The following is a 27,606-nucleotide window of genomic DNA, read 5'->3' as shown; positions in this document are numbered from 1 at the left end:
TTATGTTTTATATCCCTTACCCCTTTTCTGTAGTTTTTAATTAATGATAGCAGAAAAAAATCAAATAAAGGAAAGCTTAAAGTGGAAAGAACATAGAGATCCCAATTTTAGTGAGATATATTTGAAAATTAAAAAGACACAAAAGATGTATTTTATTTAGAGTATCTACACTAAAATACAGAAATTCAGATGTATCATTTAATCCAGGAAACATTATTGTCCTTGCTTCTCAGTCCATTTCCCCTTAGTACACTTTCAGTGCACGAAGGGTAGAAACTGTGTATTATTTAGCCCTAGTGCCCTGTCTAGAGACGTCAGAGTAAAATTTGTTACTGGCTATAGCTGTGTCCTGGGAAGACAGGGGATTAAGTCTCCTTTCTTATGTCCTATAGTTTCCGATTATTGTATAATGGGCATGCCTTTTAGTTTGAAAAGATGGTTTGAAGAAAAGAGGAGAAGCTTAAAGGTATGGCTAATAATCCTGCAGAAGGGAATGCACAATTTAATGCTTCCCACTGAATTCTATAAATCTCTAGAGATTCTTACTATGAAAATTGCATTCCCTTGCTATACTGTGACAAATGCCCAAACGTCTACCAGCAGACACACAGGTTTTAATATAAATCTGTCATGTATTTCTTTACTTTGTGGGAAACTGCCTTTCCTTGCATGATTCTAGATATACTTGTCCATGGGGATAAAATGAAATGTCCATAAGGTAAACAGTGACCATATACCTGCTTTTAAACCCATCCATTCTGTGCCCTCTGAGAACTTCCTCTAAAATTCCCATCCCCTAAGTCTCTCCCTTGAGAAGTCACTGGATTCTCCTACCTTCTTTTCCCTTCATATCCTTCCTCCTCTTCAATGGAACACAAACTGCTTCTCCTTCTGTCATCTACCATTCACTCTCTGCAATCCATCTTTCTCTCCAATTACTCTTTGGAATTCACTCTGAGGTTAATCCCCAAATCCCAAATCCAAGTCTTTTACTAAAACAGCTTTTTATTTTGGAAGTTTTAAGGAATATTCAGGAGCAGAGAGATTAACTCAATAAATCCCTATGTATCCATCACCCAGTGTCAAACAATTATTGACTCAAGGCCTATTTTTTTTCATCTGTTTCTCTCTCCTGACAACTCCAATAGATTATTGTGAGGCAAACTCCAGATACCCTATCATTTCATTCACAAATATTTCAGTACAGATCTCTAAAAGATAAGAATACTTTTAAAGAACCAAACCACAATACCATTATCATGACCTAAAAAATTTAGTAATTTCTTAACATTAGTGTTTAGATTTCCATAGGCTCTTTTAAAATAGAATCTCTCCACAGGGTTTTCCTCTACCCCTTAACATCCCATCCCTTTCCATTGTCATCATTTCCTCCCTATTTTCCTGCTTCCATAATATTCTTTGAGAAATTTCTTTCCTCTTGCTGCCTCTGATTCTCTTCTCACTAAGGTTTAAAAAGAGGGATTGGCAAAATGGCCTGTGCTGGCTGTATGTTTTTATAAATAAAGTTTTATTGGGATAGAGTCATGCACACTAATTTACATATTGCCTATCTCTAATTTAGAGCTGCAATGGCAGAATAAGTTAGTTCTCTCACATGCAAGAGAGAACATAATGTCTGCAAACCTAAGATACTTACTTCCCATTCTTTGAGAAAAAGTTTGTTGACCCCTAAAGCTATTAGTAATAAGCTGGAGCTCCACAACCTTGCACTCTGGCAAGAATTCTGCTACGATCCCATTCTACAGATGTACCAACCATATCCAACTGGAAGTACCTCAGCCATTCACTTACAGTGTTTCCAAAACAAACCAAACATCCCTCTTTCTTCAAGTTATCCTTCACAGCCACTAGAGCAAAATTCCCAAGGTGGTAATCTAATCAAATAAATTTGTACTCTGCTTTAAGAAACAAAAACAAGCAAACAAACTTAGATGGTTCCCCAGTAATATTTTTAGGTTAGAATATATAAGGCTTTTTATAACTGGATCCAACCTGACTTCCAAACACTGAAAAATCTTAGTCATAGCAGATTACTCCATAAGTCCCTAAATAAGCCACTCTTCCATGCCTTTGTTCATTTTGTTCCCTCTGCCTCAAATACCCTTTGTACTACGTTGTCCATCTTTCCACTATTGCCATGAAAAAACCACCAAGTATTTATTATCAAGTTGCATCACCTGTAAAACATTCAGTTTTTTTTGTTTGTTTTTTTTTTTTGAGACAGACTCTCACTCTGTTTACCAGGCTGGATGGAGTACAGTGGTGTGATCTTGGCTCACTGCAACCCCCGCCTCCCAGGTTCAAGCAATTCTCATGCCTCAGCCTCCCAAGCAGCACCTGCTACCATGGCCAATTTTTTGTCTTTTTAGTAGAGATGAAGTTTCACTATGTTGGTCAGGCTGGTCTCAAACTCCTGGCCTCGAGTGATCTGTCCACTCTGGCTTCCCAAAGTGCTGGGATTACAGGTGTAAGCCACTATGCCCAGCCCAAAATATCTGATTTTTATTTTTTAAAAATCAAAATCCATACTCTAAGCAGAGGTTTTTCAATTAGAACCATTTCCAAATTAAGTTTTCTTTTCTTCTTCAGGGAAATGTTTAGAGTCCTGCAATTTATCCAGCCACTGATGAAGCTGGTTAGAGCTGGCAGGAACTCCAAATTATTCTAGCATACACTGTCCCCCCTGCCTGGCCATGAGCACAGTCAGGCAAGGTCTACTAGTATGCCCTCCAAATTAACTTTCTCTCTTTATGCTGTAAGATGTTTAAGAGACTTGTACATATATCACTCAAAACACCAGTAACTGTGTACCAAATGGAAAAAGGACACTTGACTTCTTTAAGAATACACCAAAATCAGGCTACATTTTTAAAATTTAATAAATAGAAGTGGGGGTGGGAAGGTGAAGAAATTACTGGTTTAAAAATCAGCTTCTCTGTTATGGTAAAATGGAGATTCACAAGAAAATGGAGATTCACCTGCGTTTCTAGCTAAAATCAAGACTGAGCTGAAATGAACCACTAAAACAGATCAGAATTAAGACGAAATCTTTTAACTGTGATACAGTATTACTGAATATAAAAGCAAAATGTCTAAATCAACATCAAAAGAAATTCTGGTAGGCTATAATACTTTATTATGCTTTAGATTCAAACTGTCCAAATGTTCTTAGTTTTAAAACAAAAAATTCCAATAAACAAAAAAGAACAATTTTTGCCAAAATATATTACACGTATATAAAAGGCTTATTAGCTAGTTGACAATCTCCCTCAGAATTAGCTTTTAACTCATGATGAACTAATATGGCACAAACATTTTAATCTTTTACTATAGCTTCTCCTCATTTCAGCAAACTTCCCCAGATGTTTCCTACTTACTTCCATTTCCACATAGCATCTTTACTGAAGATCCCTGTAAAGTGTGGGAGTCAATTTCTACCCAATTCAGTGTTGCTGTCTAAACCTACTTGATTAGTGATGAACAGCTGCTGAGCCCACAAGTCAGTTCCAGTTGCTTTGTGTTCCATTCACATATAGTTAGAAAGTGGCATGGAATATCGGTATAGCTGTAACTCTTGAGGACAAATTTGTGACAGCATGACCTGAAATGCAGGTATATGATTTCTGTCTAAAAACCATAAACCTCCCATCAATATCTGGGAACATTTTTATCAACAAGAGTGCGAGCAGTGCACTGCTTATGGCTTTTCTGACATCAAATCTAGCTCATTTAATAGTACAAACAGCCACATGTGCAGTGATTCCTTCAATTTCCCAACTGCACTAAATAAACCCAGAACACCACATTTCTGTCCTGGGCATATTTGTTCTTCTCATAAAAGAAAACACAAATAAACAATTCTACAATATCATGAAAGGACATATATTTTCTGAAAGTCTTCAGCCATATAATGTTCTTCAACAGATTAGAAAGCCATATTGTCATGAGCTATGAATCTACTGTCGTGTATTATTTCTTCATTAGTGCAGATAAGGGTGAGTTATGCCATTTCGAAAACTGAGGAATTATTTTTTGGAAATAGATTTTTAGAATTGAAAGAAACCTTAGAAACCATTTAGTCTCAGACCCTCAGGTTAAAGATAACAAAATCCCCACAAGTTAAGCCACTTGCCCAAAATCAAATTGCTGGTAAATGGAAGCATCCAGCCACGCTTTCAACCCAGGTCATAGTGCCTCTCAAGAAATAGATTAGAAGAAAAATATTAAAATATTCCAGCAAATCAGAGAGGCATGAAGCCATTTCAAGGGCATCCTCATTACTCTGTAAATTCCAGATACAACAGATAGTATGTGATCTTAAAATTATCTAGAGTGTTTTGTAAAGCTACTACTTCGTTACATAAAATATAAAGTAAGGCAAAACTTAATGTATTAGAAAACACGAGAATTGAATTCCTAATAATGTCATGTTTTCTATTCATTTCGAAAGATATTTTCTATTCAGGAAAACACAGATCTTTCTTTTTAAAATTGAAACAAATTACAAAGCAGCAACATTAATAATAGTGATAGTAGCTAATACTTCTGAGCATTTACTTATTATGTGCCAGGCTTTGATCTAAGAGCTTTCTATGCACTGTCATTCAATCTTTGTAATATGGCTATGAAGTACATTTACAATTATTCTTATGTGAAAAATGAAGCAGCAAAGAGATTAAGAAAGTTATCTAGGTCACAGAGCTACTGAAAGGCCCATGCTTTTAGCCACCACCCTAGATTGTCTCTTATTAGGCCTTAATTTGGCTGAGCTTGAGTAAAAACGTGCTGCTTTGTAAATAGGGAGGCAATTATAGATGACCACTAATAAAATTTTTAACCCAACAAAACAACTAAATAAAACCCCAAGACACCACTCTCCAACCACACATTCATTCTGACTGATTTAAGGGGGATTAATTTTTACAAAGATTATTTCTCTCTATAGTTTAATCACTCATCTTGGAAACTGTTTCACTAATACATTAAAAACACACTGCTTTGAATAACTTGTACATAAAGTTATTTGTTAAAAATGAAATAAAATTGAAAATACACAGGACAGCACAGCAATTGTATCCTGAAGGCAGCACATACCTTGCTTTCTCCTTCCAGAGTTTACAACCAACATCTATCAGTTAGAACAATGAGCTTGTGGGCAGAGTTTCTGACAGTGTGTAGACACTCCACTCAACAGTGTACTGGGCTAGGTATAGAGCCCACAAAGTCCTTACTCTTTTAAGAACCCATGTTGACAGTTTAAACACTTTTAAGACTTTGATAGGCAACATACTTCTTTACACGTTTTGGTATCTGAATGAAAGAATCCAAACTAACTGAATCTCAGTAAATGTGCCAAGGTGCTCCAATACCTAATCTCCTCCACCCCACTCCCCTTAATTTTTATTACTGGCCAGGTGCGATGGCTCACACCTGTAATCCCAGCACTTTGGGAGGCTGAGGCAAGCGGATCACGAGGTCAGGAGATCGAGACCATCCTGGCTAAAACGGTGAAACTCCGTCTCTACTAAAAATACAAAAAATTAGCCAGGCATGGTGGCGGGCGCCTGTAGTCCCAGCTCCTCGGGAGGCTGAGGCAGGAAAATGGCATGAACCCGGGAGGCGGAGCTTGCAGTGAGCTGAGATCACGCCACTGCACTCCAGCCTGGGCAACAGAGCAAGACTCCGTCTCAAGAAAAAAAAAAACAAAAAACCAAAATTTATTACTAATGATAACATTATCAAGTAGTTATTTTTCTGTTTTGAGAGCAGAAGGTAATGAGAATTTAAAAGGGCAATGACAACTTTAAAGTAGTAAGATTATTCCTGAAAATATGAGTTGTTTTAATCAGCCCAGACTTGTAGACAAGATTTTTAAATTATCCTTTCAGAAAGAAAAAGGTATTTTAAGTACCTGAAGTCATCTGATTTCAAATTTTAAGTAAATAAATAAATTACAGATAACCAGAAGAAAAATTACTTCAGGTATGCACTGTCATGAATTCAAAGATCAACACGACACCTAGCAGGAAGTGTCTCTCCATGCTATTATGACTGCATCACTACCATCTCTGTCCTTCAAGTCATTTCAGGCAGATACTAACACTGCTCCCTAAACACAGCAGAATGTATCTTTAGTTTTCTTTTTATTTGTTCTTTGTTTCATTCTTCTCTCATTCTCCTTTTTTTTTTTTTTTTAACAAGTTATAATAAGCACCACTAGAATTCAACAGAAAAAAAATGGGCTAAACATCCTATGCTGAGGGTAGAATTAACAGTCATACCTCAGCTTACTCACTATCTATACATTATCTATAGTTCCCTCTTCAAAACTGAGACTGAAAGAATGGGAAAATGTTAGACTCTAAACCATCATCTATTAAAAGTTACAATGGAATATAATTGCTACCATAGAACAAGAACATAAACTTTAAAAATGTACCCAGGGTAGGGGCAGGGAGAAAAGACATCATGATACATGCTCTTTTAAAGATTTTATTTGGAATGAATTACATAAACTGCCATATTTCAAAGACTGGGCTTCATTATCTATTGATAGTATAATAAAACTATGTAAAAATGTTCTGCTAGGGAGTTTTATTTTTAGATGTAAAAATCTTCCTCATACAATCTAAATAAATTTGTCTTCTACCATCCTTTTGATGAAGAACTACTTCTGGTGTTGGTGGGATTGTAAACTAGTTCAACCATTATGGAAAACAGTATGGCGATTCCTCAAGGATCTAGAACTAGAAGTACCATATGACCCAGCCATCCCATTACTGGGTATATACCCAAAGGATTATAAATCATGCTGCTATAAAGACACATGCACACGTGTTTATTGCGGCACTATTCACAATAGCAAAGACTTGGAATCAACCCAAATGTCCATCAGTGACAGACTGGATTAAGAAAATGTGGCACATATACACCATGGAATACTATGCAGCCATAAAAAAGGATGAATTTGTGTCCCTTGTAGGGACATGGATGCAGCTGGAAACCATCATTCTCAGCAAACTATCGCAAGAACAGAAAACCAAACACCGCATGTTCTCACTCACAGGTGGGAACTGAACAATGAGATCACGTGGACTCGGGAAGGGGAACATCATACACTGGCGCCTATCATGGGGAAGGGGAGGGGAGAGGGATTGCATTAGGAGTTATACCTGATGTAAATGACGAGTTGATGGGTGCAGCACGCCAACATGGCACAAGTATACATATGTAACAAACCTACATGTTATGTACATGTACCCTAGAACTTAAAGTATAATAAAAAAAAAAAAGTAAAAATTAAAACGAATTCTGGTAAATTATATATTCACCTCACACCCTAACGTGACACTGGTAAATTTACCTATTTATCTAGAGAATTATAACCAACATTAGTATAGGTAAACACAATGTATCTTTCAAGTAAGCAAGTTTCCTAATGCAATTTTATTTTAAAAGGAACATTTAAAAATTGTAAGTATATCTTCAAGAAGCTTTACTGTTGGTTACTGGCCACTTTTTAGAAAACTGTCTGCAGACAATTTCATTCCTGAGGTAGACAGATTCTACTAACACTATTTTCTTGAAATGTAGTGTTTGTTCCTTTAAAAAATTTTCTTCGTTATTTCTAAAGTACATTTAACTCAGCAATTAAAGTTGAAGGTATAAGGTAAAAAACATTGAAATCTAGTACTAAAAATATAAGTGAAGATTAATAATTAAAATATAATTAATTATTACAACGAGAAACATTAAAAAATTAGGGATTGAGATTTTTCTCTTTTCTAATGAAAAGATAATGAAGCTAATTACTAAACAGACTAGTTTTCAGTTTTATGCTAACTAAAATGTAACAGGCCCACTTTCATTGGCAATGTTATTTTAATTACATTAAACTAGCTTGCTTTTAAACAGATGTTTATATGTTATAATTCAAGCAGAATTAAGGAAAGAAAGGCAATCTGAATTCTGTGCTAGGTAGAAGAATGAGGAGGAAAAGTGGGTTAACTGATGAGCTTCTATTTTCCAGTCCAGCGGTTCTCAATGTGTGTTCCTGGACCAGCAGCATCTATATCACCTGGAAACTTGGTAGAAATGCAAATTCTCAGGTATTAACCCCAGACCGACAGAATCAGAAGCTCCGTGGGTAGGGTCCATCAATCTGTGCTCAACTAAACCTCCAGGAGATTATAAAGCCCACTCAAGCATCAGAACCATTGCTCCAGCCTATAAATCCACGTCCTTTCATCACTCCCTTAACCATGACACTGCACGTATTTTCCCCTCGTGTTCACACTTGTAACAGGATTAATATCCAGAAGATAGTGCCCAAAAGTTCCAAAATGCATTAAGGAAAGAAGATAGAGGAGTTTAAAAAGGAAAAAAAAAGTTAAGCAAATGCATGCACATGCATGCGTACATGTACACACATATAACACAGGGAAGTCAGTGGCAGAGAGAAGAGAGAAGAGGCAACGGCAACTAGGGCTGTATGCAGCTGGGAATACAATGCTGCACTCAAAGGAAATTCAAAACAGTTTCAGATGAGAAGGACAACGAATCCTATAAATTTACAAGCATTTAAAATTAAAAGCACCTTACAGCAATAATAACATGTCAGCTACAAGAGCTATAGTTACTGGTAACATTTAGCAAAAGGTCAAATAAAGTCCAATTCATTCTCATGTAAGTAATAAATACCTCATGAAGGTATGCACACACACAAGCAAGGAAAACCCTGCCCCACTGTTAATACAGTAAAAGTTAAACTTTTTGTACTGTAGCCCATATAACAGTGGTGATCTTCTCAAATGGAGGTCCTCACTTCTCCAGAGCTGACTGTCACTACTCTAAATTCCAGGGCTGGTTATTCCCCCAACTCTTATAAGCTGTTTAATCCTGAAGTTGGTGCATGGCTATACACAATCTTGTTTTCTATGAAAATGATCTTATGAAAAACAAAAAAAAGTTTTCCTCTTTTACTTTATGCTTACAAGAAGGCAGCTAAAGTTTTAAAAATCACTTTAAAGAAGCCAAGGAAACCAAACAGAAGCATATGAGATGAAAGCATTTACTGAAGATAGGCATTTGAAAAGCCAGGCTCTAAGCCAAGTTAGTCACAAGTCCAGCCACAAGGCAAATGTTAACAAAGGCCTCTGACTTTGCATGGTTTCTAAGAATATTCCATATATTGTATGAAATACATAATGGAATTCACACAACATTAACTGTGTATAAATTAACAAAATTACTATGTGGCATTTTATATGCAATAATTCAAAAATTAACAAGCAAAATAATCTGATTTACAACACATATTTCTCCAAGTAACCAAATCAAAGCTTTTAAAGCTCCAATATTTTGAGTTCTTGCCAAAGGAAAGCAAACAGAGTTACCAAGGAACCAGCGATTTCAGGGGTTCTTGTAACTAGGAACAAGTTCATGATAATCAGGAAGCAGGAAAAAAAATGAGGACAGGTTTACAATCTCTCTAAAAAGAAGGCTCACCTTACCACCAATCCATCCCACATTTCATTTCTAAATAGCGAAATGAAGGTTATTAAAGCAGCCAGCAGCTTCTGCAATGGCCTATATTTGAAACTAGGAAGACTGCATCTTAATTGTGTGAAGGAAAGTGATATTAGCTCTTGCCCAGTTGCTTTTGATAAAAGGTGCTCTGGTTCAGTCTCTGTGATTACAAACCTATCTCAGAGCACCTGTAAACAATGGCATATTTTTCAGAGGGTTTCTAGTCAGAATAATCCCTGCAGAATTATCATACAACAAAAAGGAGAAAACTGGGGCATCAAAAGAAACGAAATTATCATTTATGTTGAAGAAACAAACATCTGATCTTTGACAAACCTGACAAAAACAAGAAATGGGGAAAGGATTCCCTATTTAATAAATGGTGCTGGGAAAACTGGCTAGCCATATGTAGAAAGCTGAAACTGGATCCCTTCCTTACACCTTATACAAAAATTAATTCAAGATGGATTAAAGACTTAAATGTTAGACCTAAAACCATAAAAACTCTAGAAGAAAACCTAGGCGATACCATTCAGGACATAGGCATGGGCAAGGACTTCATGACTAAAACACCAAAAGCAATGGCAACAAAAGCCAAAACAGACAAATGGAATCTAATTAAACTAAAGAGCTTCGGCATGGCAAAAGAAACTACCACCAGAGTGAACAGGCAACCTACAGAATGGAAAAAAATTTTTGCAATCTACCCATCTGACAAAGGGCTAATATCCAGAATCTACAAAGAACTCAAACAAATTTACAAAAGAAAAACAACCCCATCAAAAAGTGGGCAAAGGATATGAACAGACACTTCTCAAAAGAAGACATTTATGCAGCCAACAGACACATGAAAAAATGCTCATCATCACTGGTCATCAGAGAAATGCAATCAAAACCACAATGAGATACCATCTCACACCAGTTAGAATGGCGATCATTAAAAAGTCAGGAAACAACAGATGCTGGAGAGGATGTGGAGAAATAGGAACACTTTTACACTATTGGTAGGAGTGTAAACTAGTTCAACCATTGTAGAAGACAGTGTGGTGACTCCTCAAGGATCTAGAACTAGAAATACCATTTGACCCAGCAATCCCATTACTGGATATATATCCAAAGGATTATAAATCATGCTACTATAAAGACACATGCACACATACGTTTATTGCGGCACTATTCACAATAGCAAAGATGTGCAACCAACCCAAATTTCCATCAATGACAGACTGCATTAAGAAAATGTGTTACATATACACCATGGAATACTATGCAGCAGCCATAAAAAAGGATGAGTTCATGTCCTTTGCAGGGACATGGAAGCTGGAAACCATCATTCTCAGCAAACTATCACAAGGACAAAAAACCAAACACTGCATGTTCTCACTCATAGGTGGGAACTGAACAATGAGAACACTTGGACACAGGGCGGGGAACGTCACACACCACACCCTGTTAGGGGTGGGGGGCTGGGGGAGGGATAGCATTAGAAGAAATATCTAATGTAAATGATGAGTTGATGGGTGCAGCAAACCAACATGGAACATGTATACCTATGTATCAAACCTGCATGTTGTGCACATGTACCCTAGAACTTAAAAGTATAATAAAAAAACAAACAAATAAAAAGCTATAACCTGATATGAACAGTTTACATACAATTAATTTGGCACAATTTAAAAACCAGTATCGTAGGTAGCATTAAAGATTTGAATTCAGAATGAGAAATATATTTATCCTTTATTCACTGACTTGAAAGACTGTACTTCTTTCACTTACTCTGTTCTCTTTTAATAGATGAAAACAAAAGGAAAAGAGAACTCGCTATGAGGACCTACGTTTTGGCTGTGACATCCACATACTGTCCTGGACGAAAGTGAGCAGCATAAAGAGGAGTGCCTTTATGAAAAGAAAATGAAAAATCAATATGAAATTTGACAGCACAGAAACAACTTTATGCAATATAAACTATATCCAGGAAGGCTTCGAGCTATCTGATTTCAAAATGGTAAGAGATTCTCTTCTGCAATTAGAAACATCCAAACAATGAAATTATTCAACAAACGTGTCTTTTGACTGACTTCACAGAGACCAAAAGTGGTGCTGTTTGAAATGAGAGATCCCAATGACAACACAGTGTTCTTGCTGTCAAACACATAAATTTGATGATTCTTGGTTGTTTTAGTGAATAGTATATTAAATTAAGATATATTTCTTGTTTTCACATTGGGAAAACAAAAACAAGAATAACTAAAAATTGTTGGGGCTTCATTAAATATCTTGTACCCACTGGACAAACAGGAAACAATTACTTGAACCCAAGTCCCTCATATCGTGGGTATGTATGACATCTATATAAAGCCTCTACATATCAGATTTTAGGTGAACTCCTCATTGTACCAATAAAATACAGTTCTCCAGTTCATGCTTAGATATTTAGAATAGCAAAAAATTGCCTTTATAGATACTCTTAATTTTATATAGAAATGTTTACAAAACCAGTTGTATGTAAATAAAGTCTTACTTTAAATGTACTTCAGAAATGTTATTTAAAAAGTTTTTAAATTTTGTGATGAATCAAAGCCCTTCATAATATTGTTTACATAAACCTGAAACTAACATTTATGAGAACTATTTGGCAATTAATTAGCAAACATTTACAGGGCACTTACAAATACGTGCAGCTAGAAATTCAAGAATGTAAGACACTGCCCCTGACAGCAAGACATTTATTATCTTGGTGAAGAATAAACATTAACATCATCAAGTAAGATACACTTTTTTAAATGGCAGAAACCACTGTAGTAGAGAATGTGACTGAAAGTTGATTATAGTTATAGTTTATTTAATACAAGCAGCAAAGTGCTGTACGATTTCGGGGGGGACCTCCTTTAAGTTACAACCCAACCTGGATTTATATAGGCAGAGAAAAACGTTGAATGAAGAAAATAGAGATTTAATCATTCCACACTGTCTACATACTATCAAAACATCACACTGCACCCCATAAATGTATATAATTATGATGTCAATCAAAATAGTATTAATTTTTTAAAAAGAAATTAAAAGTGACCTTTATGAGGTTGAACTGCTGATTTTTGACCATTTGGATCCCAAAAAACAATTTTATATGATTTGAGCTACAGCAAAAGTTAATGTGGGCTTAATTTTATCTTTATTAGAGTTTAAGAAAGTCAGATGCGTTAATACCAAAGAGAATATTAAAAAGTGCTTCAGAACTGTCTATACAAGTATTTTAGAACTATCCCTTTATATTTAAAGTAGTTCCATTATAAACCATTCTAATACACAATGACCCAAGTACTTCTACTAATTTTTATATTTAATTCCATTTACCTTGCCTTAAAATTGCAAAATTTTAACTTCAAAGAATACTTTTAATTCTACCTTATATCAAGGCTGACCCTGTCACACCAATAAAAGCCTACTGCATCTGTATTTTACTTAAAGCAGTTTAGTTCAGACATTAAATACCAAATCTTAAAATGGCATTCTACTGTCTTCTTGTCAGAACTCAAGTTCAGAGATCAGGGAGCTTTTCTGAAGTTCAGACATCAAAATGTTGTATTTTGCTAACCATATGAGCCAATATAATCATATGCCAAATCTTTACTCTGACATTTCATGGATTAGGCAAAATATCTTGGAATTTTTAAGTAAGAATCTTTACATTGAGGTGCTATGGTCAGTCCCTTCCATTGTTGTATTTTCTCCAGTTCTTCTATCGAAGCAAGAGCCTGGCTATTTTTCATGAATGCCAGTCTATGACCAATGATCTTTGAATTTTAAAAGTTACTGTATTTCTTTGAGGTGGCTTTTTCAAATGTTAAACTCTCTCTATATTAAAAACAAAAGTGTTCCTCCCTCTCACGCAAAGCAAAGAGTTCTCTACAGGTTTTTCCACTTTAAAAAAAAAAAAAAAAGGCTTGTTTGTTCCTAGCGATTAAATCAGATACAGTTTTGTATTTAAAAGTAAGTGAGACTTTGCATTTTAGATGTAGCTTTATTGAAAGGGCTGACATTAAACAAATTGCATATTTGGATATTTTTACCTCCCTCCTCTCCCCGACCTCAAATTACCTGGTTTAATTGCAGCATTATCTGTTATATTAAAGATTTTAACTGTCTGTTTTGGCGGCAATCCAAGTTCTCGGTAAAATTCCAATACAGGTGTAGCTTTCTAGACGAAAAACAGCACATATAAGTAATACATTGAATACTCAAAGTGGAACTGAATGCATAGAGATCTAAACCAAGTTATTAGCACCCCAGAAAATAAATCAAAGCATACCTTATTCCTTAATGAACAAAGGGCACCCAATTCCCCTTATTTAAGGGAGGTGAGATTTATAGCTATATTTTATCACATCTCTGTGAATAATCTTACTACTTAAGATTACAACCATGTACATAGTGTTCACATATAGTACACTGGGAAAGACCTCTGTTCTGCAGGAAAATAAAGAGTTGTGCTCATTTTTAAATTCTGACCAGAGACTGTCCGAATTAAGAACCCAAACCCCGAAAAATCAACTCTCTGCCTATTCTGCACTTATTCTGAACTTGAAGAAAACACAGTATGTTACATTTAAATGTTTTGACCACAAACTTCAGAATCTTAAATGTGGCCAGGTTATATCTACAGATACCTAAACATCTCTGGTTAAATCATTTTCACACTCTATAAGGAAACTAAGTCACATCCTTTTATAAAATCCTCACCACTGTTTCCTCTTCCTCCCTTTGAGCTGATCAAATAAAAGAATCAAGAGAACTTCTCCATGCTCTTACCAAATCAAATTGTCTATACCAGTACTTGTATATTAACAGTAGTATCCTCCCACTCCACTCTAGGTTACCCATGAGATGCACATGGAGAGCTTCTAGAAAATGCCAATGGCAAGGGCCCTCTGCTTAGAGATTGTAACTTCACTGTCTAGTGCGGGGTCTAGGCATTGCTAATTTTCAAGCACCTCACATGATTTCTATGTCAAATTGGGGCTGGAAATCATGCTGATAGATAAGCTGTCCATATTTTTATTAAAAGCAACAATTCCCAACCCTTCGTACCTATTCAATGGTTCCCTCCTGAAACTGTCCCCACTCTCTTATAAGAAATCTTCATTTTTCTCCCCGTTCTACTGGAACTTCCTATCACTATATATAACATGTCACAATAATTCACATATTAAAACAAACTTTTTCTTGACCACATATTCTTTAGCTAATTTTTCTGTTCCCCCTTACAGCAAAGCTCCTGGAAAGACTTGCCAAGTCTACTTTCTCTCCTCCCATTCTGTGAACCCAGTTTAATCAGGCACTTTCAGCCCCTAGAACTCAATGGAAAGTGCTTGTCATTCACCAAGGATCTCCATACAGTCAACCACACTGGTTGATACTCATTTTACTGAATCTACCAGCAATGCTTAACACAGGTAACCACTCTCTCCACAAAAGACTTTCTCTTGGCTTCCAGTTACTACTCCCTCGATTCTCATATATGTGAATGACTGCACATTTCTAACTTCAATTCCAAATTCTACTCTGAACTATAAATTCCTATGTCCAACTGCCAAGCCATTATCTCCACTTCAATGTCATATAGAAACTCAAGCTTAACGTGTCTAAAATTGAACTCCCTTAACCAAGCCTGCCCTTCCCTGGCCTTTGTCCAAATCTCAATAAAAAAGGTAACTCCCACAATGCTGCTGTTTAGGCCAAAAATCTTATAGTCACCCTTGATTCTTTTCTTCTTCACATTTCACGTCCCATTCATCAGCAATTCCTCCAGACTACTTAAAAATACAGCCCACAGCAACCACTTACCACCCCATCCCAACGTCAACCTCATCCACTATCTTCTGCCTGGATTATTTCAATAGCCTCCTAACTGGTCTCCAACCTTCCACACTCCTGACTCTCTAGTCTGTTTTCAATTCACAGGCTGGCATTATCATTTTAAAACTCAAGTCATATCATATATCTACAGTGGCTTCTACTTCTTGTAGAATCCAGTCCTAAATCCTTACCATGGTTTAAAAGGTTCTACACAATCTGACCTCATCTTTTACTCTCCTCCTGACTCAGCCTGCTTCAGAAAAAAATGCACTCTCTTATTGGCCCAAGAACACATTACACACTGGCCTCAAGACCTTTGCACATCCTATTGCCTCTGTCTACAATGCTTTTCTGCCATATTTTTGCATGACTGGCTCCCTTACTTATTCAGGTATCGATAAGAATATCAACTTACCTTGTCTAATTACTCAATCTGAAATAGCACCATTTTTTTGTCACTTATCAACCCCTCAGCCTACTTTTATTTTATTGAAGTATATTATTTTCATTAATACCAGTTATTTAAGCATACCAGGAAGCTTTCGAGAAAAATCCTTTACATTTTTAGTATTATCCTTCAAAGCATTTATCTCCATGTGTCATGATACACATTTTTTACTGTTTCTATGTCTTCTATGATAGTACCTAACCTTTTCCGTACCAGGGACTGGTTTCACGGAAGACCATTTTTCCACAGACCAGTGGAGGCAGCAGGAGGGACGGTTTCAGAATGAAAACTGTTCCACCTCAGATTATCAGGCATTAGAGTCTCATAAGGAGCATGCAACCTAAATCACTCACATGCACAGCTCACAAGAGGTTTCGTGCTCCGTAAGAATCTAATGCTGCCACTGATCTGACTGACAGGAGGTAGAGCACAGGTGGTAACTAATGCTCACTCTCCTGCCGTTTACCTCCTGCTGTGCAGTCCAGTTCCTAACAGGCCACAGAGCAGTCCACAGTCCGGGGGTTGGGGATCCCTGTTCTATATAAGGGCCTCCCCATTTCACCCCCAAACCTACCCAAATGTAAGCTTCCTGAAAGCAGAGACTTGCTTTAGTTGCTGCTATATCCCCAGCTCCTGGTAGATCCTGCTGTCTGCTCTCCACTCCTGCCTTCTGTCCTGCTATTGTAAACATCACTACAACCAGTGTCATTAAAAACAAAACCTATGGGCATCTTATTTTCTTATAATTCCTGGGTCTTCCTCCCAACCTTAATTCTTAAGACTCGATATAGATTGCTATAGGACTTGACAAAAAAGTTATGCCACTTTTTATTTCTTGATGTGAAGAGGGCCTCTTTCATCACAATATATAACATAGTACATCTATTTTCCTGCTGTTCCCTCTCCCTCAACTTTCTAACCATAAATGAAGACCCTGCAGGTCCCCAATGGTTATTGTACTCTATGTATGCTTACCTGTATCTGTCTGCACCACTCTCTTCAGCTGTGATCTCCTCCCTACCCTGCATCTCTAAAGCTTCAAAGCTGAGGAAGAGGGAACAGCAGGTAGACATATACGTGTTGGTTTTATTCTGGTGAAGACGCACCCTTCACACTGGGAAATACAAGTACATGTCTCCAGTACTAAATTCAGTTATATTTCCTATCCAGATCCCTCTCTGAGCAGCCTTACCAGAGCACATTGCTCCTTTGTCTATACCAACACTAGACACTGGAATATATTTCAATTATTGTCCATATCACCACACACTTATCTACTCATGTGTTGGTCAGCATGCTGACCTGTGAGCACCGGGATGGTAAACGCTGTTTTTTATTCATCTGTGTCTCTAACTTTACAGCTAAGCACAGTGGCAGGTTAGACAATAAAGAAGTGGGCTAAATGAACAATGAAAAGAAACAGAAGACAAAGGACAGGCATCCATCTGGATATAAAGTTTGTCTAACTCCTCCCATTTTTCTACTCTTCTGCTGCATCAGTTCTTGGAACACAACGTTACTGTGTTTGTGGCCTCAATCTTCAAGTCTAGTTACTGTAAAAGTACAGGCCTGAAAGATACATCATGACTTGCTCTGAGGATGAACAAATTGGCAAGAAACTACTATAAAACCAAACCAATAGTAACTTATAATTTAAAAAACAAGAATAGCAGCAACTGAAAAACCCTAATCAACTCAAGATGACACTGATAATAACAAAGTATCCTTCCCTGAAATTCCCATGAAGTGCCTGCATAGTCAGACTTGTTTGTAGAATATGTGAATACTCAGCAAACTTTAGTTACCTGTTCAGTTTAAAATGTAAACCGTTAGTACCCCTTTATAACTTACTCAGTTGCCTATAGCTGACATGAAATTGGGTGGCACTGGCTTGTAAGCACAGAAGTTTAATTTTTGGATCAGTCTACAACTTACCAGGAATCTCCCTGGGGCTCTCCAGTAGAGCCATACAACAAATGTTGAGAAGCTCTACTTTGATGTCCACTGAAGAGTGTTTTATACCTCATAGAGTTCTCTCAAGAAGCTATCCTTTCCTCCACAAGAGTGATACCACAAATTCATTCCAATCATTCTCTATTATTTTATTTCCTACATGCTGAAATTAACACTAACACCCAACACCACTATTATCAAGTACCCTGCTTTTCATCTTCAATCATACTCACTTCTGCAACAACTACAACAACTACAAACACAAAATTTTCATTTAACAGTATGGCTCCCTGAAATTATTTTCCTGATGTATAAAATTCAGATTTATTAAATTTTAGAATCAAGTTTATTTTTGACATTCACATATTCCACATGATTTTAAAAGTGTATTATTTTGTTAATGTCAGTTTTTTAAGCATACCTGGAAGTTTCTGAGGAAAATCATTTACTATTTTAGTAATACAAAACAGACAATATAAACATCTCAAACTAAGTAACTTTTTAGACTAAACCATAAATAGAACCAAGGTAAAACATACTTCTTATCATCCAATTTCACTAATAAACACTTTTTTATTTTAAAATCAAAAATCAAAATATTATAAAATTAGGTCTCAGTCAGGAGGAAAATTAAATGCTCAAGTAGACTTAAAACCAGAAGCAGTGTGAAAGACTTTTTTTTTTTTTTCAAACTTCTAAATAAGTAAATGATTTCAAAAGGCAATTTAAAAGACTGACAGTATTGTCACACTTGGATAATCCCATCTATGAGGTTGCATTCTTTTCCCCCACTTCAAAGTTCTCTGCAATTATCCTTCCCACAATGAAAATACCTCTCCTCCTAAGACGAATTGATTTAATCAATGTTGAAGGCCATTTAACTTCCTCATTCAAAAACACTATGTACCACATCAGTTTTTATTTATAATAAGGTACAAAATAAAAAGGCAACGTAGTCTAATTTCTTGGAGGCATAAATTCTTTACAGATGAAAAGAAAACAGTTCTAACATTATTATAAATAAAAGTGATTTAATTAATTTCCAAATGTTTAGATGTATGAAATTCTATATTCATAGGTCTTCGTTTTTAAAAAAATCCTCTATAATCAATCTATTTGCAATTTTTCTTGAGAGCTACAATATGAAGTCTGTATACCTTTAGTTTCAAAAATCTTTGTTTTCAAACAAAAATGCTGTATTTACAAATAATTCTAAAACTTCATTTTCACATTTCATTTTGAAGAAAGGTCAGTTTATAGACAAAGCTTTTTTCTTGATATTGTAATAAATGTCATCTGGACTTAGAAATTTTGTATGTTGAAGAAATTTTGTATCTTGAAGAAAGAAGTGCCTTTGCAGTACTTTCTATGCTAGAGAAGTGAAGTTTTCAAAGTTTATGTAAATTAAGTGGGTCAAAATCCAGAACATTAGAACATAACATCCAAATCACCCTGCTGTGCTATGTAACCACTGAAGAGAATAAAGCTATCAGAATAAACTAAAGAGAAAAAAATGTGTGAACAGCCTTGACTATGAAATGCAGTACCTATCATTTCTGTAATATTTTTAATTATTAGTACTGTTACAGTTAATACTATTAGTATTACTTTCATAAAATTTTGATTATAACACATCTTCATCACTAAGTAAAATAGAATAAACTGAGCTCTCATGTACTTTTTTTCTCCAAACTTTTTTTTTCTTGAGAAATAAAATATTCTGAGAACCAATGTGAGACTTTCAGAACTGGAAGAGAATTTAGAGACCATCAAGTACTATTCCTTGTTTTTATGGGTAAGAAAACAGATGTTCAAAAGGTGAGTAAGGGGAACCTAAAGGTAGAAATCAGGATTAGAACTCAACTCTTCTGATCCCACATCACTTACTCTCTCGCCACCTCATATTTCAGGGGAAGCAATCTTCACAGACCTGCTGGGGCAGAAGGGATTACCCTAACATGCTTGATTTACAAATATCAAGGCCATGAAGTCATCAATTTACAAAACTCGTAATGAAAATGAAGATGATGATGCTAGTCATTACAAAAACCCAGAAGTACAATCAAGTAGAAAACAGTGGCATCTATCAAACCAAAGATTTACTCATATGAAGGCTGGTACATATTAATACATTTTTAAAAAGTCAAACACTTGATTTTTTTAAAAAGTTCCCATAAATACCTCATTGTACGCTATAATTACTATGGAGTTATTTGAAGCCCGAATCTGTTAGTCAATAAATTGTTAAGAACAGCAGCAGAGATATTATTACAAAGTTGTAAAGAAAAATAAATGGTCTATGCTACCATAATACTCAAAAATAGCTAATTTCTCTAACACGAAACAAAATAAACCATGTCACAGATTTCAATGATATCCACCACCACTTATTGACTAATCAGTATTTCTCACCATTTATAGAACTATGATTTTGTGAACATCTCAAACATCTCTTTCCTCCAAAGCTTCCCTTTTCCTTGTTCCTATCCCAGAGTATGTCATCAGCACTGACCTAGCTGTGTCCTCCCACCCAGTCCTTTCCAATTCCTGCCCCTTCCAATCTCAATGCAACTGTCTTGCTTCTAAAGGCTCTTATCAACTCTCCCCTGATCTCTTAAAACAATCTCCTAAAGTCTTTCCTCGTGCTAGATTTTTAAAATCTTAGATAACTAATTTAACAATTTGAACAAGTTACCTAAAGAATTCAGAAAGCACCTCAAAGTCCATAGGATGAAGTCTAAACCTCATACTACCTTGATAGCTGCAGCTTCACCACCCTCCCCACACTGGCCTGGCCTGCACACTAAAATGCAGCCACATTACCCTTCTCTTCCCAAGAACACATGCTCTTCCATGTTGTCTCTGCTTCTGCAGAGGCCATTCTTTCTGGAATGCCTCTAACACCTGTTTTCCTTTCTATTCTCCTCCTTGTGAAACCTCCTGGGATTTTCCCTGGCAGAATTGGCTGTCTCTGGTTCTGTGCTCCTTGGATTTATAATATTGTACTGAGATGGCTGGTTTATTTGTGTAACTTTCTCACTAGCTTATGCGCTCCCAGGGGGTAGATATCAAGACACACTTAAATAAGGCTCTGGAGTCTGCCACTCTACCTCTTACCAGTGGGTGACTTTGAATGAGTTAGTTAACTGCGTTAGCCTCAGAGGCTGAAAAGTTTACATAAAGTAACAAATGAAAAAGGCGTAATGCTTATGCATGTGGCATGTAATAAATGTTCAATAAAAGTTAACTATGATAAGAAAATAGAGTAGTTAGTAGGCACACAATAAACAACTGATAGTTTTGAGAGTCAGAGATTATAGGTTGTATCCTAACTTCTGCCTTGTTCATTTCATAAACAATTTACAATGGAAAAAAAGTTTGTCTTAGAGATAAGTAATATGTTCTAGTAAACCTAAACATATTTAGTGAAAGCTATCACCATTTTGAGAAAGGTTTTCTGGTTTTAGTTATTCAATACAGATACTCACTAGGCAGTTTTCCAAACTACAAACTCAGTAGTCTACTTAAAAAAAAAAATGTTTTATTAAAAAAATGTGATTTGGGTTCTTATATAGCTTTCTCCTAAACACTGAAAGCTCCTCCTAGAATACACAAAATTAATTTCCACGTGCTCCTGGTGTCAAGTGTTAAGACAACTTTCCATAAGAAGAAAGTGAAATGAAACATAAAACAATAACAAAATAACGAAATCTACTGAGTGTCTGTTATATTCCAGGCACATTTGAAAAACCTAATTTAATCCATGTGATAAACCTATTAGGTAAGTAGTATTTTTATTCCCATTGTATAGATACACAAACACTACAGCTTACAGAGGTAAAAGTACTTATTCCAGATACAGGGGGAGGTATTAGAACAAACTCAAGAGTCTCTAAGACTCCTGGGCAAAATGGTTGTACCAGACTGCCTCCCCCAAATACACAACTTTCCTCACAAACAAATGCAAGTTTGTGGCTGTGGAACAATCTCAAAACATAAACTCATCCAGATTTGAAACTGATGAAAAATGCAGTATTCTAGCTATGAAAATACATCCTTACACGAAAACGTGATACAGTTTTTCCTCCTACAGACAGGGCTGCCGTTTTTCCATTATGGTTTTCCTTTGAAGTATACTTTAGGACATGGCAGTCTTGTACCTAAATAAACAAACATAAAAAAACTAAGCATGTGCCAATACATATTTTAACATTGCAAACCAGCCACATTGAGACCTTAGGACAAACAGGAATTCCCTACAGTTACTTACCTCATCTTTCCTCTAACACCAACCACAATCTTAAAAACATAAAATTTTGTTTAAAAAATGATTAAATACACACTTTGGTAGGCCGAGGCAGGCGGATTACGAGGTCAGGAGATCGAGACCATCCTGGCTAACACGGTGAAACCCCATCTCTACTAAAAATACAAAAAATTAGCCAGGCGTGGTGGGGGGCGCCTGTAGTCCCAGCAACTTGGGAGGCTAAAGCAGGAGAATGGTGAGAAGCTGGGAGGCGGAGCTTGCAGTAAGCCAAGATTGCACCACTGCACTCCAGCCTGGGCAACAGAGTGAGACTCCATCTCAAAAAAATAAAAAATAAAATGAGTTTAAACAAAACATACATGCAACCACTACCCAGCTCAAAAGTAGAATCCCAAAAGCCCGTGTGTGTCTCTTCCCAGTCACCTCCTCATCTTTTTACCCTAGAGCAGGAGTACTCGAAAGTATTGTCACCAGCCAAGCAGTGTCAGGATCCCCTGGGAACTTAATACAGATGCAGATTCAGGCCTCAATCCAGACCTACTGAATCAGAATCTTTGTGTTTTACAAGACCTCTAAGTGATTCTGAGGTTCACTAAAGTTTGAGAAGCACTGCCCTAGAAATAACTGTTGACATTTATGGTAGCCATTTACTTTTCATTGTAATTACTATTTTGGAAAGTATTGCTTAATAATGTATTTAGATTTGCCTGCTTTAAACTTTATATAAATGGAATCAGATTTTAGGTACTCTTCCATGTCTTACTTCACTTATTTGTAAGGTTCATCTATATTGTGTGTAGCTCTATTCTGTTCACTTTCATTGCTGTACAACATTTCATTATGTGAAAATAACATGATTTGTTTACCTGTTCTACTGTGGACAGAGACTTGGGTTATTTCTAGTTTGCTGGGATTAAGTGTGATGATGCTGCTCAAGTTTTCTAGTAATACTTGGAAGCGGAATTGCTAGACTACAAGGCTTACCCGTCTTAATTTTGCCACATAATGCTAAGTGTTTTCCAAAATGGTTTTGTACCAATTTACAATCCCACCAGCCATTCCTGAAAGTCCCCTGCCCCACCAGTTTCCTCAGAGTTCACAAAACTACTGTCTTATACTTGGTCATTCAGAGCCAGTAATAATGAGAAAAGGATCTATAGACTCTTTGTGCCTTATTAGCACTCTAAGCACTTAGATGCATGAGCTCGTACTTTACATCACCTGTATCATTACTTGCCTAAGACTAAGCCCCAAGGATCAACTGAGTTGTTCAAAGTGATTTGGGGAGTGATGATCACTTACCAGTATCTTTCTATAATAATAATAATAACAACACCAATAATAATGATAAAGACAATAGTAGCTTATAGTGGACACACAACATTGTTTCAAGTGCCTGACATTTATCATCTTGTGCAATCTACACAATAACCCTTTGAGGTAGGTCACAATTATTTCTTTTACAGAATAGAGTATCTTTTACAGATGAGGCACAGTGCTCCAAGGAACACACTAGTAAGTGGCAGAATCAGGACTGCAACTCAGGTATTCTGGTCTCAGGACCCACATTCTTACCCATTAGACTACAGCTTATCTTAGTGAACAAAATGCAGCCTCACCAGACAAGAGTATTATATTCTGTCAGCAAAAAGATCAAAACTGTAATTTGGAGTTGAAAGAATTCCATAAAAGAAAACAAAATGGGACTGAGATGTTTTTCCGATTATAAAGTAAACAAGGGGATCTGTAAAAGGACAGGTTATACTTAAAAAAAGAAATTCCTTGTTCCGGTTATCCAAATACCAGTATCAGAAGGCCATTGCTCAGGCAAGGGTGAGGGCATTCCTGAAACCACCATAAGTTCTTTAATACTATTTATGTTCAACATTACCCCTTTCTTCATCATACAGTTCCATGTTTCAGGATACGAATAGTTCTTGTTAAGGTTTGCACAAACAGATCTTGAAACACATAGATATCTCTTACACCTTCTGTTTCTTTCTTACCTGAAGTAATGTGACCACGTGCTTTTCACCATCCTTGGTCCATAAAGGCATCATGCCCAGTTTCAAGGCAATAAGGCCAACTCTAAAGGAACCTGGCAATTAAAACCAAAGCAATGTGAATTAAAGCTTTTGCAACGCTCGCCAACATGATGAAATTGTTTTTCCTAAAGTCAGGTTTCAGTATGAGGAGCAGGCACAAAAGAAATATGCCAATATATTCAGAGTAAAATAGGACTGTTCTTTACAGACCTAAGTGCCTTCAACCATGCCTGGCATGACATATTGGTGCTCAATAAATATTTGTAAAATGAACAAACATAAATACATGAAATAAAGAAAATACATACGTTAGATATATTCTGGTTTTAAAATAATGGCATTCATACAGGGCATGATAAATCCATCATTTTGCTTTCCTAGTATCAATTCTTACCCAACTTTATTCATTAGAAAACATCTATTACTCAGACTCTGAGAAGATAGCTGAGGCTATAGAGATGTCAAAACTGGTCATATATTGCTAAAATATGTACGTCTACAACAAGACACTTAGATTCTTTGCATAAACTGGTAAAGTTGCCTCATTAAGAAGTTCTGATAACCAATTCAACTGTCACAATGAACCCTAACCAGGGACCACACACTTAATAGAAAAGGCCTTATTCCTCTTGGTCTGGCCACACATGGGTTTAGCATCTTTCTAGACACCAAGAGCTGATTCAGGGGTTATGCTTTCCAAATCTACAGTGCTACAACATCCCAACTGAACATCCATGCAACACATTACAATTTACATCACACTCTTCCAGCCTTTCTTTCCTGACTTATATTCTTTTTAGCTGAAGTAAACAAGAGAATGTATGCAGAATGATTCTCCCTTCACCTATAAAACAGCTTCTCAAGAAGGTCTTTATTATCATCAGGCATTCACTAAAACTAGACTAGGAGGTTGGAAATAAACTTGCAAAACAAACCACAATAAAACAGACAGACACAGCACATGAAAAATAAATTAAAGAAATGATAAATTTATCAAGCAGTCACTATGATTTTAAATGTGTCCAGCCACACAGTAATTAGGAAAAGAGAGCTCATCAAATACAAAATAATCACCTGGTTCCCAAGGATGTATAGGCCATGGTTCATCTTTCAGAGGACATAGTTTACTTGCTAATTGGGCTTTATCTTCATCAGAGACCAACTGCTTAATGAATGGGACATTTTCTTCAGAAAGATGCTCATCCCACCACGTACCACTCTTTCCATGAATACTTCTAACAAAAAGCCAGATGTGTGTTCTATAAAAAGAAAAAATAAAACCAAACCAAATTTTAAAACTTCCTCCATTTAATATAGAAAAGGGAAGTCACAAATTGGAAAGTGCAGTCAGGGCCTTAGGAAAGGGCTTAGATTCTGTATACTTTTTTTTCATGTCTCCAACCTTTTCTTCATCCCCACATTCCTTCGGATAAGGCTCACATTTAAACTGTTTGTCGTTACCCTGGAGAAAAAAAAATTCATTTTCTCCTCGCAGATAAACAGATTCCCAAAAAAACAATCCTACCTATAGACATGAGAAGCCACTAACCCATTTGGACGTGTACCTTAATAGTTACACATTCAGTGGAGGTGGCAGAAGGTGGCATGCTGGCCGGGCGCGGTGGCTCAAGCCTGTAATCCCAGCACTTTGGGAGGCCGAGACGGGCGGATCACGAGGTCAGGAGATCGAGACCATCCTGGCTAACACGGTGAAACCCCGTCTCTACTAAAAAAATACAAAAAACTAGCCGGGCGAGGTGGCTGGCGCCTGTAGTCCCAGCTACTCGGGAGGCTGAGGCAGGAGAATAGCGTAAACCCGGGAGGCGGAGCTTGCAGTGAGCTGACATCCGGCCACTGCCACTGCACTCCAGTCTGGGCGACAGAGCGGGACTCCGTCTCAAAAAAAAAAAAAAAGGTGGCATGCTGATGTTTGTCTAATAAGCTCACCTCCTCCCTGCAATGACATGGCCTAGGTTCAGAGAAGTAAAGAAACTGGGTGTGCAAAGTTAAAAGATGCACAAAAGGCATGATCTCTGAACAGGTGAACGTACCAAGAAAGACCTTAGTGGGTGGAGGTCAGGAAGAAGGGGTGTAATTCTTGCATGGAGGGTCAGAACAGAAGTAAAGCTTTCTGCAGTCTACTCTCCTTTTGTAGTCAGGTAAATTCAGGTTAGATTCCCAATTTTCTACTTATTAGTTGAGTGACTTTGGGCAAATTAACTCACCTCTCTAACCTTCAGTTTTAACTGTAATCTTTATGATAGTAGTTTGCTCCCGTGAGGCTACATAAGGCACCTCATACACTTAGCAGAGCGCTCAGTACCTGGCAAACGCTCACTAATTGTAAGATATCATTGCTGTTAATAGCGTTCGCTGCTAGGGGCTGGCTCATAAGCGTTTTTAAAAAACCACTTTAATCCCCTTACAACGTGCTTCCTTAGGTTAACGGCCCTTATTCTTCTGTGTCCCACGTTTGAACAGAGCCCCTTCCTCCTGCACCCACGGGAGGCCCAACTGCACCAGGCCATTCCACTGCTCCAGGACGCGGCTGTGCAGGCAGGACACCCTCACACCTTCCTACCTGTTCCCCGGGCCAAAGGCAGCACTCAGGCCGTCCCCGACTCGACCCAGCACCTGGGCGCCGAGCTGGGTCAGCAGCCTCCAACCCGGCATGGATGAGCCCGGGAAGACTCGACTCACGACTTCCGGGCGCCCCGCCGCTCTGCTTTCAGAGCGTCCCCACGCCACCGCCACGTGGACGCAGCAGCCGTGGGGAAGTCGTCGCAAGGGTCGCCGGAATGGTCTACGGCCGTTGCCCTCCGCGACGGAAAGAAAGCCGCCGGACCCACTTCCGGTGCGTTTTACAATGAACTCCGGGCACTGGAATCGCTCTCCGGAAACTATAGTTCCGCTTCCACCGTCGTCCTGCTTTGGATCTGAGTTGGAGTAGGTACGGGTGGGCGGGGACTGAATCGCCTCTCCAGGGGTAAAATAAAGGGGATGTTCAGAGTTTAAACTTTAGAATAATAAGGACAGACTTCCTGAGGACGCTAAGAAAAATGAAAACACTTCTATATAGTGCCCGTTGTGGGACAACTCATTATGCTAAGCAGCGCTTGATAATCTTATATTTGTTAATCATAAAAAACGGTCCTGAAAGGAAGTAGTTATTTTTGTATTATAAATGAGGAAACTGACTCAGGATTTAAGGGCTGGTCCAAAACAACACATCTGGCAGAGGAGCAGAGTTGGCACTGAAACAGGGTTGGCATGTGTTAGCAATAGACTACAGCCATAGAAATGATGTATGACTTCCAGGGCTGGATCATAAAACATATTGTTACTTCAGTTTTTGTCTCTTGGATTGCTCCCTATGGAGAAAGCTAGCCGTCATTTCCTGTATACACTCAAACAGCTCTGCAGTGAGGAACATAGAAAGAGGAACCAACTAGCCAGCCATGACTGAGCCACCTAGGAAGTGGATCCAC

At 37.3% G+C, this 27,606-nt stretch overlaps 1 protein-coding gene and 1 non-coding gene across 4 annotated transcripts in view; both read right to left on the bottom strand.

Moving 5' to 3' along the window:
* Positions 1 to 26,980, bottom strand: part of MRPL3 (mitochondrial ribosomal protein L3) — a 41,104-nt gene extending 14,124 nt beyond the window's left edge. For 2 of the 3 annotated variants that reach the window (XM_025375465.1, XM_025375466.1), the window contains exons 1-6: positions 26,700 to 26,980; positions 25,193 to 25,377; positions 24,080 to 24,171; positions 21,868 to 21,966; positions 13,648 to 13,747; positions 11,385 to 11,445 (exon numbers count right to left, since the gene is read on the bottom strand). In XM_025375465.1, the coding sequence (XP_025231250.1) occupies positions 11,385 to 11,445; positions 13,648 to 13,747; positions 21,868 to 21,966; positions 24,080 to 24,171; positions 25,193 to 25,377; positions 26,700 to 26,791 (629 nt within the window). In that variant the 5' untranslated portion in view covers positions 26,792 to 26,980. Of the gene's footprint in view, positions 1 to 11,384; positions 11,446 to 13,647; positions 13,748 to 21,867; positions 21,967 to 24,079; positions 24,172 to 25,192; positions 25,378 to 25,500; positions 25,581 to 26,699 lie in introns of all 3 variants that reach the window. The other variant, XM_025375467.1, reaches the window with a different exon arrangement.
* LOC112619929 lies at positions 2,613 to 2,749 on the bottom strand. Its single transcript, XR_003118406.1, has one exon. It is a non-coding gene; the product is annotated as a small nucleolar RNA SNORA58 (small nucleolar RNA).
* Positions 26,981 to 27,606: the final 626 nt, after the last annotated feature.

The sequence above is a fragment of the Theropithecus gelada genome, chromosome 2, assembly GCF_003255815.1.
Source record: "Theropithecus gelada isolate Dixy chromosome 2, Tgel_1.0, whole genome shotgun sequence".
Lineage (NCBI taxonomy): Eukaryota > Metazoa > Chordata > Mammalia > Primates > Cercopithecidae > Theropithecus > Theropithecus gelada.
Note: the sequence above shows the minus strand (reverse complement) of the source record. Positions and strands in the feature narration are given on the sequence as shown.